The sequence below is a fragment of the Dendrobates tinctorius genome, unplaced genomic scaffold, assembly GCF_039654945.1.
Source record: "Dendrobates tinctorius isolate UK_male_01 unplaced genomic scaffold, ASM3965494v1 ptg000073l, whole genome shotgun sequence".
NCBI classification, from domain to species: Eukaryota; Metazoa; Chordata; class Amphibia; order Anura; family Dendrobatidae; genus Dendrobates; species Dendrobates tinctorius.
The window spans coordinates 28644876-28661057 of record NW_027361741.1 but is presented as its reverse complement, the minus strand read 5'-3'; the positions used below and the strand labels follow the sequence as shown (position 1 = coordinate 28661057).

The 16182-nt window shown below is 42.2% G+C and overlaps 1 protein-coding gene across 1 annotated transcript in view; it reads left to right on the top strand.

Moving 5' to 3' along the window:
- The window catches only part of SCARF2 (scavenger receptor class F member 2), a 299967-nt gene that overhangs the window by 129974 nt on the left and 153811 nt on the right, over window positions 1-16182 (top strand). The window contains exon 2 of the mRNA XM_073582707.1: window positions 11590-11648. Within this exon, the coding sequence (XP_073438808.1) occupies window positions 11590-11648 (59 nt within the window). The remainder of the gene's footprint in view (window positions 1-11589; window positions 11649-16182) is intronic.

The window sequence follows — 16182 nt, the reverse complement described above, 5'->3', positions numbered from 1 at the left end:
CTCACCAAAAGTTCATCTTGGGAATGTAGCATACGAGTCACTAAGTATTGGCACAACTCGAAGATGCACTAAAATTTGACAGCTTTGGAGCTAGACCAATATGAAGATCTTTCTTGATGAATCGGAGCCATAATGATTTGGCCAAAGTTTCAACTGTATAGCGTCAAACTCAGCAGCCAAAGAATCTTTGGGGCCCATATGATACATTTGTGTTTCTCCAACCATACAGAGTATGTGAAGGTTTTTACTCTTGGACTACTATGGAATGCAAGAAACAAAAAATGTGCATTGTTTCACTTAATTCATTATTATAAAAATATTTATCTCTAGAAGCGTCATGTTACAGGGGAGTGTGGAGGCACCTTAAGGTAGAATATAAGAAGACTGCCGATGCACAATTGACATGTTCTTGGACTTGCACGTTGACACACAATATTCTAGGCTTCATTCTCTATTTGCTCTGGTCCCGTAGGTCAGCAATGAGTATATCCAAAAGCTTGAACGTGCTCAGTTATTACAGACAATAGTTACTTAAACACCCATAAAAATAGAGATTGGGTATGTGACCTGTGAGCAAAGGGTTAACCATTGCCAGTCTGGAAGCTTTATATTTAATTGAACATGTCGGCCCTATACGTGACTTCTTTAAAATGTTTATAAATCTCGGCTTGATAATGGCGAAGAAGAAACAATTCCACGAGATACCTTTACTTTGATCTCCCGTACACTCACTTCTGCGGAAAAATGGCCTTTACTTTTGCTTTCAAATACATATATCGACAGCACAACTCCTTTCAGTCTATATATACTGTAGCTTGATGAAATGATTGGTCTGCTTCACTGACAATTAACCTAATAGCTAACTAATGACTTTCTTATAGAAAAAAAGAAGAACCTCTCTCATAGCTGCATTACATCAGAGACTGAGTACTGATTAAAGTTCTACCCTTTGGGTATTTTTGTAAAGGAACAAAAAGTCTCTTGTGCTATTACTTATCAAAGGGACTCTATATAATCCATTTGATTATTTTCTAAGAAGGTTCAGGATGTTCTTTACTTGCACTCGGAATCAGTATCTGCTTGGAAAGAGAGGGGGAAATTGGACAGTAAAGGACTGCAGAAGTATTCAGTCTAAAGTTCTTCTCCAGATGGGTTGTAAAAGTGAATGCATTCTTTGTCCCTTTAAATGTATGGACAAGCTGGATGTAAAGATGTAGGATGTAAACAAGTGAAAAGTGTGCGCCATATAAACTTTTATTGGTCTGAAAACTGATATTCCTGAATTTCGGAACGGACTTCGCTGTCTACTGCAGTACTTCTATGCGCATATGCATCTTTCCAGCAATATATATTCTGCTGTTGTAAAATATAATACTGTAAAATCCAAAAGTACTGTTTTAGGTATGAACTAAGCATATCAAGCTATGTCCATGGAAAGGCAATGTTCACCGGAAAATTAAGAAAAAAATTTAGCTCACCCCTGGGATGCTATTCCAATCCGGGAGGAGCCCAGCGTTCCTGCTGCTGCTTCCAGTGTTCAATAGCCATGTAGCTCGAAAGTTATATGGATTGATTCCTGTTATACACACCACCCCTCTTTATTGCTTTGTTATCCGAGATGCCCATTTTTTTCATCACTTTTATTTTTAAAGGATTTTCAATAAAGATTTTTTGAATATTTACTTTTTCCGGTATGTCGAGCTGGTTCCACCCCTATTTTCCTCGCACTGGAACATTACAATACAGCACTAAATGTGATGGGCAGCTTGCAATATGCAAAACTATATTGTTGACAACCTAAGACCTAGACAACTATGGCAGTTTTATATATAAATTTATATATATATATATACAGTATATATATATATATATATACATATACAGTATATATATGTGCACAACTGTACAATAGGTCATGTAGATGGACTGCATACATTGATTGGAGTCTGCACTGAATGTGAGCATGTTAAGTAGCGGATGTACTTTTATTATTTTAGTGTTTATTTTTCTAAGTAAGATTTTATGAAATGTCGGTAGGACACTACATATCACCCTAAATAATTAGGTCAAATCTCTGTGCCCCGACCAATAATGTGAACAAAGACCTGTGGTCCAGTCTTTCTAATACAATGAGTGGGATTTATGGAAATAGGAAGATGAGAGTAGACAAGACCAAAACTTCTCTGGATCAACGAGTGTATCAGCATCTGAATGTGTATTATATCAATTTTAATTTGTTAGAAAAGCTTCTTTTTTTGGAGGAGGAGGAGGGGGCACTTTATTAATTTCAATATTGGGTAACTCCAAAGTTTGCCAGGTTTGCCTAGCAATTTTGTGTAATAGGGTCTGTTCGCATGACAGGCACGTCTGATTTGATGCCATGTAGTGTCATCTGCCATCTATAGCGTACCATTGTAAAAAAAAGTATACATTTAACAAGTATGTGTTTGCATTGTATACCATTCTTTGGAATAATGGCGGTTAGTATTCTATAATGACATGACGGTGAGACTGGAGCCAAAAGGACACTCAATTGTCCTCTATCAGGCAAAGGCAACCATACATACTTATATATTAAGCTTGTATGTTGGGATTTCTGGAGCACTTGATAAACAGAAATCACACGCATGATGTGAACATAGCCTTAGATAAATACCCTGCTTAGGCTTATTTTATTAAATGTCTCCTTTACTGCTGCTTAGGTATGCTGCTCAATACATCTCTACCTCTGGCTTTTCATAGCAATAAAAGCACTGAAGAATGAGAGAACACATTACAAGGGCTGCTACACATTATATTTTATTGTGTTTGCTTTTTCTTTTTACTGCTTAAAATCTACTGGGTATTTTTAATTAACATACATAAAAAGAAGAAAAATATATGTTTTACAGATCATCAAGATCTCATTCACTGCATAGAGCAAAATTACAAGTTATAACTTATTGGCACCAGCCACGTGTTCTTTTTCTGTCCATGATTCTGCAGAATCTGTTCAGTATTTTCCATCTGAGCTGAGCAAAACCCCATCAGCCTGTGGCAGTTTGGCCATTTACCAAGTTGTAAATGATACTTTCCATGTGTAAATCTTTAAACAGCAAACATCTAAAGCAGTCATTTGGCGAAATGAAAGAGAAAGGCTATGTTATTTCAGATCTGCAGCTTTGCAGACCAGGACGCAAAGAATCTTTTGGTCCTCACCAAGCACATACAAATCTAGCAAGTAAGGGCTCATACTCACTTGCGAGAGTCTCTCGCATGAAAACCTGGCACTGCCGCCGGGACTTGGACCAGAGCGTGCGGCTATATGTATTTCTATGCAACCGCACGCTCCGCTCCGAATACCGGCGGCAGTGCCAAGTTTTCACGCAAGAGACTCGCACGAGAATCGTGCGAGTCTCTCGCAAGTGAGTATGAGCCCTAATAACGATTGTTTTGTATTCAACAAATAAAGTATAGTGGTACATCAAGGGTTTTTCTGGTCTTATGCACATAAACCATAAAAGGAACCTGTGACCATGAAAACGCAATCCGATCTGCACGTTATAGAGCAGGGAGCAGATTGATATATACCATATTTTTTAGATTATAAGATGCACTTTTCCTCTCAAATCCTGGGGGGAGAAATGGGGGAGCATCTTATAATCCAAATGTAGCTTATCGGGGGGACGCGGCTGCAGTGGAGCTGGGTCCCAGGAGGCAGAGTCACTGCTGCAGGAAGCTGGCGGCAACAGAAGTGGGGCGATGCTGTGGGTCCTGGCAGGGAGGAGGAGGTGTTTGGCGGTGTGAAGCTGCGACGGGCTCCAGGCTTTCAGAAAATGTCGGGGGTCCTTGCACTTTCCATCCTTTTTACTGCGGCTCCCGAGATCTCAATCTGCACATGCGCCTCCTCCGGTGGCTATTTTCTCGAAGTCCATCGCAGTGAAAAGAATGGGAAGTGCGGGGACTACTGGTATTTTCTGAAATCCTGATCCCGCCATAGCCTCGCACTTCCGAATATCCTCTCCTTCCAGCCCGGGGTTCGCAACATCACCCCACTTCTGCCACCGCTGCCAGGTTCTTGCGGCCTTGAACCTGCCTCCTCGGACCCCACTCCACCGCAGCCACTCCCCTTATAAGCTACCATAAAAGAGGACTATAAAACGCACCACCATTTTATTAAAAACTGTTTTTCCTTTTTTCCTACTCAAATTTTGGTGTGCGTCTTATATTCCGGGACGTCTTATAATCCGCAAAATAAAGTACATTTTGTGAGAAAGGATTCAGTATAATTTGTGTTTTTATCATTTAATCCTTTGCACTTTCTGGGATTTTCAGTCCAGTGGGCAGTCCTATTAGTGACACAGTGATCACTCTATTCACACTTACAGTAGGCCACGTACACACTTTGAGTATTTGGTCAGTATTTTACCGCAGTATTTGGTAGACAAAACCAGGAGTGGGTGATAAATACAGAAGTGGTGACGTGTTGCTATTATACTTTTTCTCTGATTGTTCTTCTCCTGATTTTGGCCTAAAAATACTGATGTTATATACTGAACAAATACCCAACTTGTGAACATGGCCTTATACAAAGAATATCACTGATAAAACCTCCCGCTGGACTGATAATCCCAGGAAAAAAAGAAGATTAAATTAATTAAAATACTGGATATTCTGAATCTTTTCTCCGCAATTTTTATCAATCTACTTCTTCCCCCCCCCGCTCTATAACATGGTGCCTTCAGAATGTGCTACATTCACATTGGTGACAGGTTCTATGTAAAGGTGTTGCATATCCATATCCTCGGTTGGTGAATATGGACTTTGCGGGGTGTCAATTCATTTTAACAGGGGGAACACATAGATTATGCACCCCATCTATTACCTCATTTTCTACAATTTTCTAATACTGATTAGTGGGTAAAATGAAAGAAAAATGATTGTGGGGAAAAAAAAGGACCGGAGCTATCTAAGCATAGGAGTTATGACATTTAAAAAAATACAGAGACCCATGTTTGTATGTTCAACTTATGAAGTTGTGCGATCGTTGGAAAGACCTCCATTGTGTGCTTAGGTGCTATATGGAGCTTCAGCCGGTAAAGCTAGGAAGCAAGGCACACCTATCTGATGCAAGATTAAAGAACTGCACTGAAAAATCGCTTCAAATTATATTGTTTCAAATGAAGAACATGAAAGAAATTCAGATTTCCCACAATTGTCTTGAGTATTAGTAGCCATCTGCTCTTATCTACAGATACCTGCCTATGGTATCCAGACTGCTGAAAGCCTTCAGAGAAGAGGCAAGGAATATGACTATCAAGTCTCCATACAATATGGTCTAATTTGAGTAATTTCCACTTTTGGGGTGACTGATTCCATTCAGTTGTACAATATTAATATTCACCTGAATAGGTTTTATTAGAGAACGTAAAGTATTATAATAGAAGATTCATTGAATAGTGGATGTATCACTGACATTTCGATAGAAAGTTACGTATTCTCTGAGGGTCTGATAGTCATTTTATTCCTAACCTAAATAGAATGGAACTTTTCAAAAATGTACATTCTTCTAAAATATGCGATCATATCTTGTATGAGCAAAAATTATTTCTTTGTACAAATTTCTTAGCATTTAACACATATACAGCTCTGTACTCGGAAGGATTACTGCAGCTGGTTCACACACCAATAATTCTTTAGAGTTTGGGATCGATAGACTCTGCATTGCAATAGTTGCCAGAAGTGCTATTTTCTTGCATTAGGAAGAAAGCTTGGCAGGTTTGAAACATTAAGTGGATACAGAGTTCTCTCTCATGTATCAGAGGAAGTGCCAAGAAATAAATATATGTTTAATCTACATCTCATTGCAGACTATAGTTTGTGGGCTGGTTGGTTGTTCTGTTGGAAATGTTCCTATAGTGCAGGAAACACTGACCAAGAAGGGGTGTACCTGGCCAACACCAGTGATCTGCTGTGGCCTACAGATGTGGGCCAGTTGGTATCAAGGGCTCAAAACCACTCATAACAAAATGAGAGTATGTATGGAAGAAGACCGGGCTGTGGGTGCTGACAGAGCACCAGGTCCGGAACTGATGGGGTTGTGCGGGACTCCCGACACAGGCATCAGCCGGCTTTCAACTTTCATCTTTGTAGAAGTGATCAGCATCGGACTCACAATAAGTGAAACAGATACATGCATAAACTGTGGCATTAAGTTATCCTGTTCTTTGCGTTCTTTAGCTTAAAATCTGTTTAACCCCTTTGCTCCCAGTGTGGTAGGGGGCCGGGCTTGGGGGGTGGACCACTGCTTACCAGACGAGGCAAAGACGAGACAGAGACAGCTTCCATTTGTAACAGTTCCGGATTTATTTGTTTACACCACTGTATTGCCAGGCCCGGGTACCTATTCTTCAGCTCCAGTCACAGTAACGCACCTCTCGGATCTTTCACTGGGGGCCGTCCTAGACCAATCTACCCCCAGCGCTTCACCTGCCCTAGGTCGTCTTCCAGTCGGTATCCCCAGGGCCTCGTCTGTCTTGCGGTCCGTCGAGTCAGGGTCTCTCCCCTGGCTGTCTCTTCTCCTTGCCTGTCCTGCGGTCCGTTGGGTCAGGGCCACCCCCTGACTGTCTCTCCTTTTTCTGTCCCCTGGCTGAGCTCTTCTCCCTTTCCAGTCTTCTTCTGAGCTCCTTCGGGACTAGTCTCATCTGGAGCCCGCCTTCCTCAATTTATCCCCTCTCTCACAGGGGAATTTCCCAAGGGCTCCTATCTCCCCGCCCCCCATGACTAAGCATATCCGAGCCATAAGCTGATGTATAGTCCTGCACTACTCTCCCCTGCCATCTTGTGGTCATTTCGCGGTACTACACCTCTCCTGGCTATCCTTCCCAGTGGTCACCCTTCTATGCCGTCAATCTCCGTCCCTGGTGTACAAACCTTCCCCTCCTACTGCCAGTCACGTCTGTCCGTCAAGTCACCTTCCCCACACTTGCAAGGAGAATCCTCCCTGTATTAATTAAACCAAACCCCTGTTAACCTTTGCTCTGAGCCTCTGTGTTGCTGCATCCAATTTACCTGCATTACACGTGCATGTCAGAATTTGTATTGTTCATGTTCAACTTTTGAGAATGAGAGCAAGGAAGCATGTTGTTCATGTTGTCTATACACAAATAGATCTTGTGAATATATTAACATATTTATATAGTAATGTATATAATGTACATATACTATGGTATAAGACTGGAAATAAACAGCATTTTAGACCTAAACTTTGGAAAATAGCTATTGATATTGCTGTCTCTATATATAAAAATGAATGTGTGTGTGTATCACCAGTCAATCACGAAGCATCTTTCATTTCACCAGAGCTGTTCAAAAGAGGCTGAGCTGTGATTGGTTGCTATGAGCAACAGTTTTCCTTGCAACCAATCACTAAGCATCTCTCATTTCACCAGAGCTGGTTAAAAGAAGATGAGCTGAGATTGGTTGCTATGAGCAAGTTTTCCCACTTGACAAGACCTCAGCAGACACTGACATGGTGGGAGGAATCTAGCATCACTGGGAACATAAGCTCCCAGTCATTGTCTGCCCCCCAGAAAGGAGCACAGAGCACGACAGAAATTAATCTCCCCTCCCGTCCCTATATACCCATCACACATCCTTCGTCCCATAGGCACATCTTCCCTCTTAAAGGGATCATTGTTATGGAAGTCAGGGCAAATCCATCCAGCGCTTTGGTTTTGACCCCAGGCCTCTCTTAAAGGCATCCTCGGTATGGAAGTCAGGGCAATTGCCTTCAAATGCTCTGGTACTGACCCTAGGCTCTCTTAAAGGGATCTCCTGTATGGAAGTTAGGGCAAATCCCTCAGCGCTCTGATTCTGACCCCAGGGTTTTATTAAAGGGATCATTGGTATGGAAGTTAGGGCAAATCCACTGTGCGCTTTGGTACTGACCCCAGGCCCCTCTTAAAGGGATCTCTGGTATGGAAGTTGGGGCAAATCCACTCAGCGCTCTGGTTCTGACCCAAGGCCCCTCTTAAAGGGATCCCCGGTATGGAAGTGAGGGCAAATTCACTCTCCGCTTTGGTACTGACCCCAGGCCTCTCTTAAAGGGATCTCCAGTATGGAAGTTATGGTAAATCCCTCAGCACTCGGATTCTCACCCACAGGCTTCTATTAAAGGGATCATTCGTATAGAAGTCAGGGCAAATCCACTCAGCACTCTGGTTCTGACACCAGGCCTCTCTTAAAAGGATGGAAGTTAGGACTGTTCCACTCAGCGCTCTGGTTCTGACCCCAGGCTCATGGGATGATGTGGGATATTAGGGGTAGTAGTCCGGTGGCTCTGGCTGATGAGATGATGTGGGATATTAGGGGGAGTAGTCCGGTGGCTCTGGCTGAAGGGATGATGTGGGATATTAGGGGTAGTAGTCTGTTGGCTCTGGCTGACGGGATTATGTGGGATATTAGGGGTAGTAGTCCGGCGGCTGTGACGGGATGATGTGGGATATTAGGGGTAGTAGTCCGGCGGCTGTGACGGGATGATGTGGGATATTAGTGGTAGTTGTCCGGTGGCTATGGCTGACGGGATGATGTGGGATATTAGGGGTAGTAGTCCGGTGGCTTTGACGGGATGACGTGAGATATTAGTAGTCAGCTCTGGCTGACGGGATGATGTGGGATATTATAGTGAATGTGGCTATGCGGAGTGGGCGGGGCTATACACTCAGCTTTATATATATATATATATATATATATATATATATAGGGTGATGACAATTTTAAAAATTTTGCAAAACGAAAATGAAACCCCTTACATTGGAGGAACAATTGCATTCAAATGACATTAGTATCATCAAATTTGTAAAATATTCAAAAAAGTTCCCCCTCTTTTTCAAAAGATTTTTCGTCTTTTAATTTTAATCTTTAAAGAAAATATCTTTCTAAGTTGTAACAAAAAGTGGTATTTTATTCACATCTAGAACATTCTGGAATATTTTAAAATATTTTGGAACTTAGTATTATCTTTTCATTTTCAGTGCAAAGCTTCAAGTTTTACGATCAAGAAGTGCATTCAGAAAATGTCTTCTAGAAATTCCAGCAACAGTGTAAAAGCAAACAGGTCTATCTAGACGAGGAATCTGCCCTCCTATTGTCAACATAAAAGATAATAATGCAAAATTGCATGTCCTTTTTTGGCGGAAAAATACCATTTGTGCCTTATTTCATTTGAATGAAAGGGGGAACTTTTTTTAAAAAACAAAAAAAAGCAATACTTATTCTTAAATAACCCATAAAAGTTCCTCCATTGCACATGGTTTCATAAAAATTTTTTTTTTGTCATTACACATATATATATATATATATATATATATATATATATATATATATATATATATATATATAATCATTATAATTTGTTATAACTAACCGTAGTTAGTTACTATGCCCGGGCAACGCCGGGCTCTTCGGCTAGTATAGTATAATAAGAATGAGAGCCGAAAATCTGGGTAATAGCCTAACTAGAAATCAACTAGCTCTAGAAAAACACAGCAGACCACATGCTTACTACAACCATAGTAGCCTTATACTTACATTGTGCAGTTGGGGGTAATGACGTTACTGGAGTTGAATTCAATATCAATCAGGCAGGGTGAAAGAGCTATATTGAAGTAGAGCATTGCATGACTTAACAGTAATTTCAGGAGCGGACATATCATTGCTGCAAGAAAAAAAAAGAAGAAATGCGGCACTCACCAGATTGCTGTGTAATGAAAGTCCTTTATTTTACCATATTCGGCATGAACAGTGGTTTTGTAGGGCAGGTGAACAGAGGCATGCGGGGAACAAAGACAGACAACGGCTGGACCCGTGGAAGAGTCTTTGACTCGAAACGGCCGTCGTCCGTCTTTGTTCCCCGCATGCTTCTGTTCACCTGCTCTAAAAACCGCTGTCCATGCCGAATATGGTAAAATAAAGGACTTTTGGTTAACCGCAGTCTGGTGAGTGCCACATTTCTTCTTTTTTTCTTGCTGGATTTCAACTTTGTTTATTTCATGCTGAGCACCATTTACCGATTTGCGAATTTTCACTGTCACTTGGTCTATTAAGAAGGTATGTGATCAGGACACAGTCAAACGAGGAGCACCTGAGTGCCGTTCTTTTTCTATCCTACATTTGCAGATATCATTGGGGCAACCTGTGCAGCTGCCCAGGGGCCCAATGGTAAGAAAGCCACTTCTATCTCCAAAGAAGGTGGGATTGTGCTTTATGAGAAGCGATTGGACTATGAAGGGCCCATATACTGTTCTAGCACAGGGGCCTCTTCTGTATGTGTCTGCCACTGAGTAATTGCATGTATTAGTGCCCATATAGTGCCCAAGAATCTGCAAAAACCCTAGTCCATGCCCTCATCATCTCTCGCCTTGACTACTGCAACCTCATGCTCTGCGGCCTCCCCTCAAACACTCTCGCACCCCTCCAATCTATTCTAAACTCTGCTGCCCGACTAATCCACCTGTCCCCCCGCTATTCCCCAGCTTCTCCCCTCTGTCAATCCCTTAACTGGCTCCCAATTGCCCAGAGACTCCATTACAAAACCCTAACCATGACATACAAAGCCATCCACAACTTGTCTCCTCCATACATCTGTGACCTCGTCTCCCGGTACTTTCCTGCACGCAACCTCCGATCCTCACAAGATCTCCTTTTCTACTCCCCTCTTATCTCCTCTTCCCACAATCGCATACAAGATTTCTCTCGCGCATCACCCCTACTCTGGAACTCTCTACCACAACATATCAGACTCTCACCTACCATCGAAACCTTCAAAAAGAGCCTGAAGACCCACCTCTTCCGACAAGCCTATAACCTGCAGTAACCACCGATCGACCAAACCGCTGCACGACCAGCTCTACCCTCGCCTACTGTATTATCACCCATCCCTTGAAGATTGTGAGCCCTCGCGGGCAGGGTCCTCTCTCCTCCTGTACCAGTTATGACTTGTATTGTTTAAGATTATTGTACTTGTTTTTATGTATACCCCCCTCACATGTAAAGCGCCATGGAATAAATGGCGCTATAACAATTAATAATAATAATAATAATAATATAGTATCGTTCCTCACTGCTTGATGGCAGCTTGCATTTTGAAGCTTCTGGGTAATGGTGAGGAAAATGAGAAGGTCACATTATTGACCAAGACTCCTACTAGCCATGTGGAATGGGATGCAGTTGGTCTGTATACACAGAGGACCTGTCGGCTCTCCTGACTTTATCCTAGAAATAAATGGAGAATGTGACCGCTGGATGTTACCGATTGTGGGGGTTCACCCATCACAATCTAATACTGTCCAGTAAGTGCTGGCAATGACAAACTGTATGCAATCACAGCCTCTTGACATAGGGATGGGTAACACCCAGTTATCAGTTTATTCCTAAATGTTTAAGTAGAATAATGGAGGAGCTGCCCCGTGCAGAAATATAAGAAAATACTTAAATCCAACTTTAAATCCGCATATACTGAATTTAAATCCATTTTTTGTATATTGTGCAAATAAATGTGTTTTTCTTTACTGTTTTTACAGTATTTTTTCTTCTCTTTTCAAAATACAGTGGTTCAAGTTTTGCCTGCTGTGCAGGGTGGAAGCAGCTTGGAGAAGAATGTCCTATAGGTAAGCCTAAACTTATATTGGTGTATTGGAAAAAGCAATTCTAGTGATGTGCTGAGAACTGGAAAAAAGTGAGCAGAAGAGTACGACAATAAGCAAGTGAAAGAGCCTGACCCAACTGTCTTTCTGCGCAATGTAGTAATGTGATTGAGCTGAAGGGAGGAATTTTGATTTTATCATGCGTTTTGCTCTTGAAGATAGTCGGCAGAATAGCTGGCTAAAGTAGAAAGAAGTAGCTATATGGGTTACAGAGGATGTATTTGCTTGCAGAAACCTGTTCCTCGGATTTTGCATTAGGCTACTCTAACACTGACATAGATTCTCTCATGCAAGAGAATCAGGATGATTATGCTAATGCTACGTCAGAGTTTGAGCTGAGTGTCTCGTGAGAGAATCGTAGCATGGGTGCGGAGAATATGGAGACAAGTTGGAGACAATTTCTCCATTGTCTCTTTGCGCATACATTGGATTGCACTCGGATGTCATCCAAATGCAGCCTGATGTTCCATACACACCCATAGACTTGTATGAATGCGCGTGATCTGAAGTGGCATGAGAAAACAATCGCAGATCTGCACTGCCCCATTGTATATTGGGACAAGTGCGATCCAATGAAACATCGGATAGCACTTGGCCATGTTAGGCTAGTTTCACACTAGCGTTTATTCCATGCAGTGCACGGCGCCGCTAAGCCCCGCCCCCTGCCGGCTCCCTGCCCGCCTCATCCGGTCATCGCCGCCTACTATCGCACATGGACGCATGCGATCTGCACACCCTATCTTTAGCATAGGGTGCGCAGATCGTGCGCTGGCCGTGCGCTAGTAGGATTTTAGCGTGCGCTGCGCACTCTTGAAGGTGCGCCGAGCACGCCAAAATGCAACATGCTGCGTTCGGCGCACACGGCCGCACCTTTAAAAGTGCGCAGCGCACGCTAAAATCCTACAAGCGCACAGCCAGCGCACGATCAGAGCACCCTATGCTAAAGATAGGGTGTGCAGATTGCATGCGTCCATGTGCGATAGTAGGCGGCGATGACCGGATGGGGCGGGCAGGGAGCCGGCAGGGGCGGGGCTTAGCGGCGCCGTGTGCTGCATGGAATAAACGCTATTGTGAAGCTAGCCTTATGCGGCAGTGTGAGCGAACTCTTAAGATGTTTTCTGTTTTTTAAAAAAATGATAGATTGTCTTGTTTGAAGTGGCCACAGTTATGTATAAAATTTGTAATAAAAACCAGCACTGTGTATCAGTAAGTGTTAACTATTAATTTATGTTATCCTAAAATTAAATTATGTTAAAGTAGTTGGGTATTACTTTCATTTTCTTGCTTTTTCTATATGTTATATAGAAGTCACTTAAGTGGGTTCTCTTGGAAGAGAAAAAGAAAATAAATGTAGATAAATTCTTAAAAGCCTTTAATTAGTAACACGCATATTTTGAATTACAGAGGTAATCACTAGAGTTAATTAAGTGACCGCCATCTTGTTACACTTACAGAAACCTGCCCTAGAATGTATTAGGACAGGTGTCTGTGCAGTAGGATTCTTTAGCCCCTCCATTTATGAGTAGGATATTCTGATCTAATATGTAAAAATTGGGGTTGCAGAGACTAAGAAAAGACCGCTTACCTTGCTGTCCATCCTGCCTTTCTGACTTAATACTGAATATACTAAGGGTGCTGAGATAAGAACTATTCACACTTCTGTCCACTCTGTCTTTCTGTTCTAATACTGGAGATACAAGATGTTCTGAGGTAATAAGATGCTATTTCACTGCGGATCACACTGTGTTTGTAATCTGAAACTGAAAATACAAAAGTTACAAAAAGGTAAGAAGTGGCTCCTGACATTGCTGTCCATTCTATATTTCTGATCTAATACTGGAGGGGGCAGGAGTGCTGATGTATGTTCTCACTGCTGTTCACCTGTCTTTGTCATCTAATACTGAAGATACCAAGAGTGCTGAGGTAAGAAGAGACTGCTCACACTGCTGTCTGCCTTGTCTATCTGCTCTAATACTGGAGATACCAAGAGTGCCTAAGTAAGAAGAGGCTGCTCACACTGCTGTCCATCCTGTCAATTTTATCAAATATCAGATATACCAGGAGTGTTGAGGTAAGAAGAGACTGCTCACACTGCTGTCTGCCCTGTCTGTCTGCTGTAATACTGGAGATACCAAGAGTGCCTAAGTAAGAAGAGGCTGATCACACTGCTGTCCATCCTGTCAATTTTATCAAATATCAGATATACCAGGAGTGTTGAGGTAAGAAGAGACTGCTCACACTGCTGTCTGCCTTGTCTGTCTGCTGTAATACTGGAAATACCAGGAGTGCCTAAGTAAGAAGAGGCTGCTCACACTGCTGTCCATCCTGTCAATTTTGTCAAATATCAGATATACCAGGAGTGTTGAGTTAAGAAGAGGCTGCCCACACTACTGTCCACCTTGTCTTTCTGGAGATTCTTGTAGTGCTGAGTATAGAAGAGGATGTTTGTACTGTTGTATTTGTGATTTAATACTGGAAATGCCAGCGGTGCTAAGGTAAGATGAAGATGCTCACGTTGCTGTCCACCCTGTCTTTCTGATGTAATACTGAAATTACCTAGAATTCTGAGGTAAGAAGAGAATGCTCACCATGCTGTCCATCCTGTCTTTCTGATCTAATACTGAAGATAACAAGTGCCGAGGAAAGAAGAGGCTGCTCACACTGCTGTCTACCATGTTTCTTATCTATAACAAAAGATACCATGGGTGCTAAAATAAGAAAAGTCTGCGCAACCTGCTGCACACCATATCTCTTATCTAATGCAGGAAAGACCAGGGGTGCTGAGGTAAACAGTGTCTGCTCACACTGCTTGGAAAAAAGGTAAAAAGAGATTCACCGCAGTTGCCTAGTTTCTCTGGAACATGGAATAAATGTTACTGCCATCAACGATGATGATCAGAATGTAGTAAAAGAAATCCAGGTCAACGGTATGAAATCTTCAGCTTTAGTTGTATGTGATTATAACATATCCACATACATCATTAGGCCATAGATGGGAATATGTAAGCATTTCTGCTGCTCTTAGCGCACTTAAGCGGGAGTCACACACAGCAATCTCGCTAGCGATATCGCTGCTGAGTCACAACTTTTGTGACGTAACAGCGATCTCACCAGCGAGATCGCTGTGTGTGACAGCGATCAGCGATCGGCCCCCCTGCCAGTATCACTGATCGCTGTAAGAAACCTCTGGACATTTTTTTGGTCGCTGGGCTCCCGCTGGCCAGCACGCATCGCTACGTGTGACAGGCGGGAGACCAGCGATCAGCTGTAAAAAATAGAATTAAAATAAAAAATATTGTTATTCTCACCTTCCGACGTCCCGCGCAGCATTCCTCTCTCCACGCTCCGGTCCCAGTGATCCTTTGCACGAATGACCGTGAGACTTCGCGCTCCCGCGAGACCGTGACTCTCGCGGTCATTCTCGCAAAGGATCACTGGGACCAGAGCGTGGAGAGAGGAATGCTGCGCGGGACGTCGGAAGGTGAGAATAACAATATTTTTTATTTTAATTCTATTTTTTACAGGGATGGCAAGCGATGCCGGGCGCTCGGCATCGCTGTGCTGATCGCTGGTGAAGCTGTCTGTGTAACAGCTCACCAGCGATCACATAGCGACTTACCAGCGATCCTGACACCTTGATATCGGTGTCGGTTTCGCTGGTAAGTCGCTATGTGTGACTCCAGCCTTACTCAAAGTTGAAGATTTTATTACCTTGAACTGGACTTCTACATTTCTGCTCACACTGCTGCCCCTTTATCCTTCAAATCTAATCTAATACTGAATGTACTAAAGGTATGGAAGTAAGAAGAGGCCACTGTCCACCCTATCTTTCTGATCTAATACTGGAGATTCCTGAGGTGCTGAGATAAGAAGAGTTCATTCATTTTCACTCTGACTTACTGTTCTAATAATGAAGATACCACGGGTGCTGTGGTTAGAAGAAACTGTTCACTCTGCAGTTCACCTTGCCTCATCTAATACTGGAGATACCAAGAATACTGAGGTAAGAAGAGACTGCTCACACTGCTGTCCACCCTGTATTTCTGAATGCTGAGTGGCTGCTTTGACCTGGGGATAGCTGACAATATGTAAAATGGGTTATCTCCAGCTCACAGTAATCGAGCTGTCCCATGAACATTCTAGGGCATATTTTTGTCTGTGTAACAAGACTGCAACCATTTTAATGTCCTGCAACCATTTTAATGTGATTATCTCTCTAGACACAATAAATGTGATTTGCTAATTAAAGATATTTGGAATTTCTTTATAATTACATTTCTTTTATTTATCCATTTTTTTCCATTCCTGGGGAACTCTTTTAATTTCAGTAATCAATGCAATTTATATGTAACAAATTTTTGTTAGACAGATGGCTGGTAAATGTGGAGATATTCCTTTTAAAAGTGCTAGCGTATCCTTGGAATTACACCTCAGGTTAATACTGCCTACAAGAATATGTCAAGTAAGAAAAAAAATTAATAAATAGTGCATGTAGAAT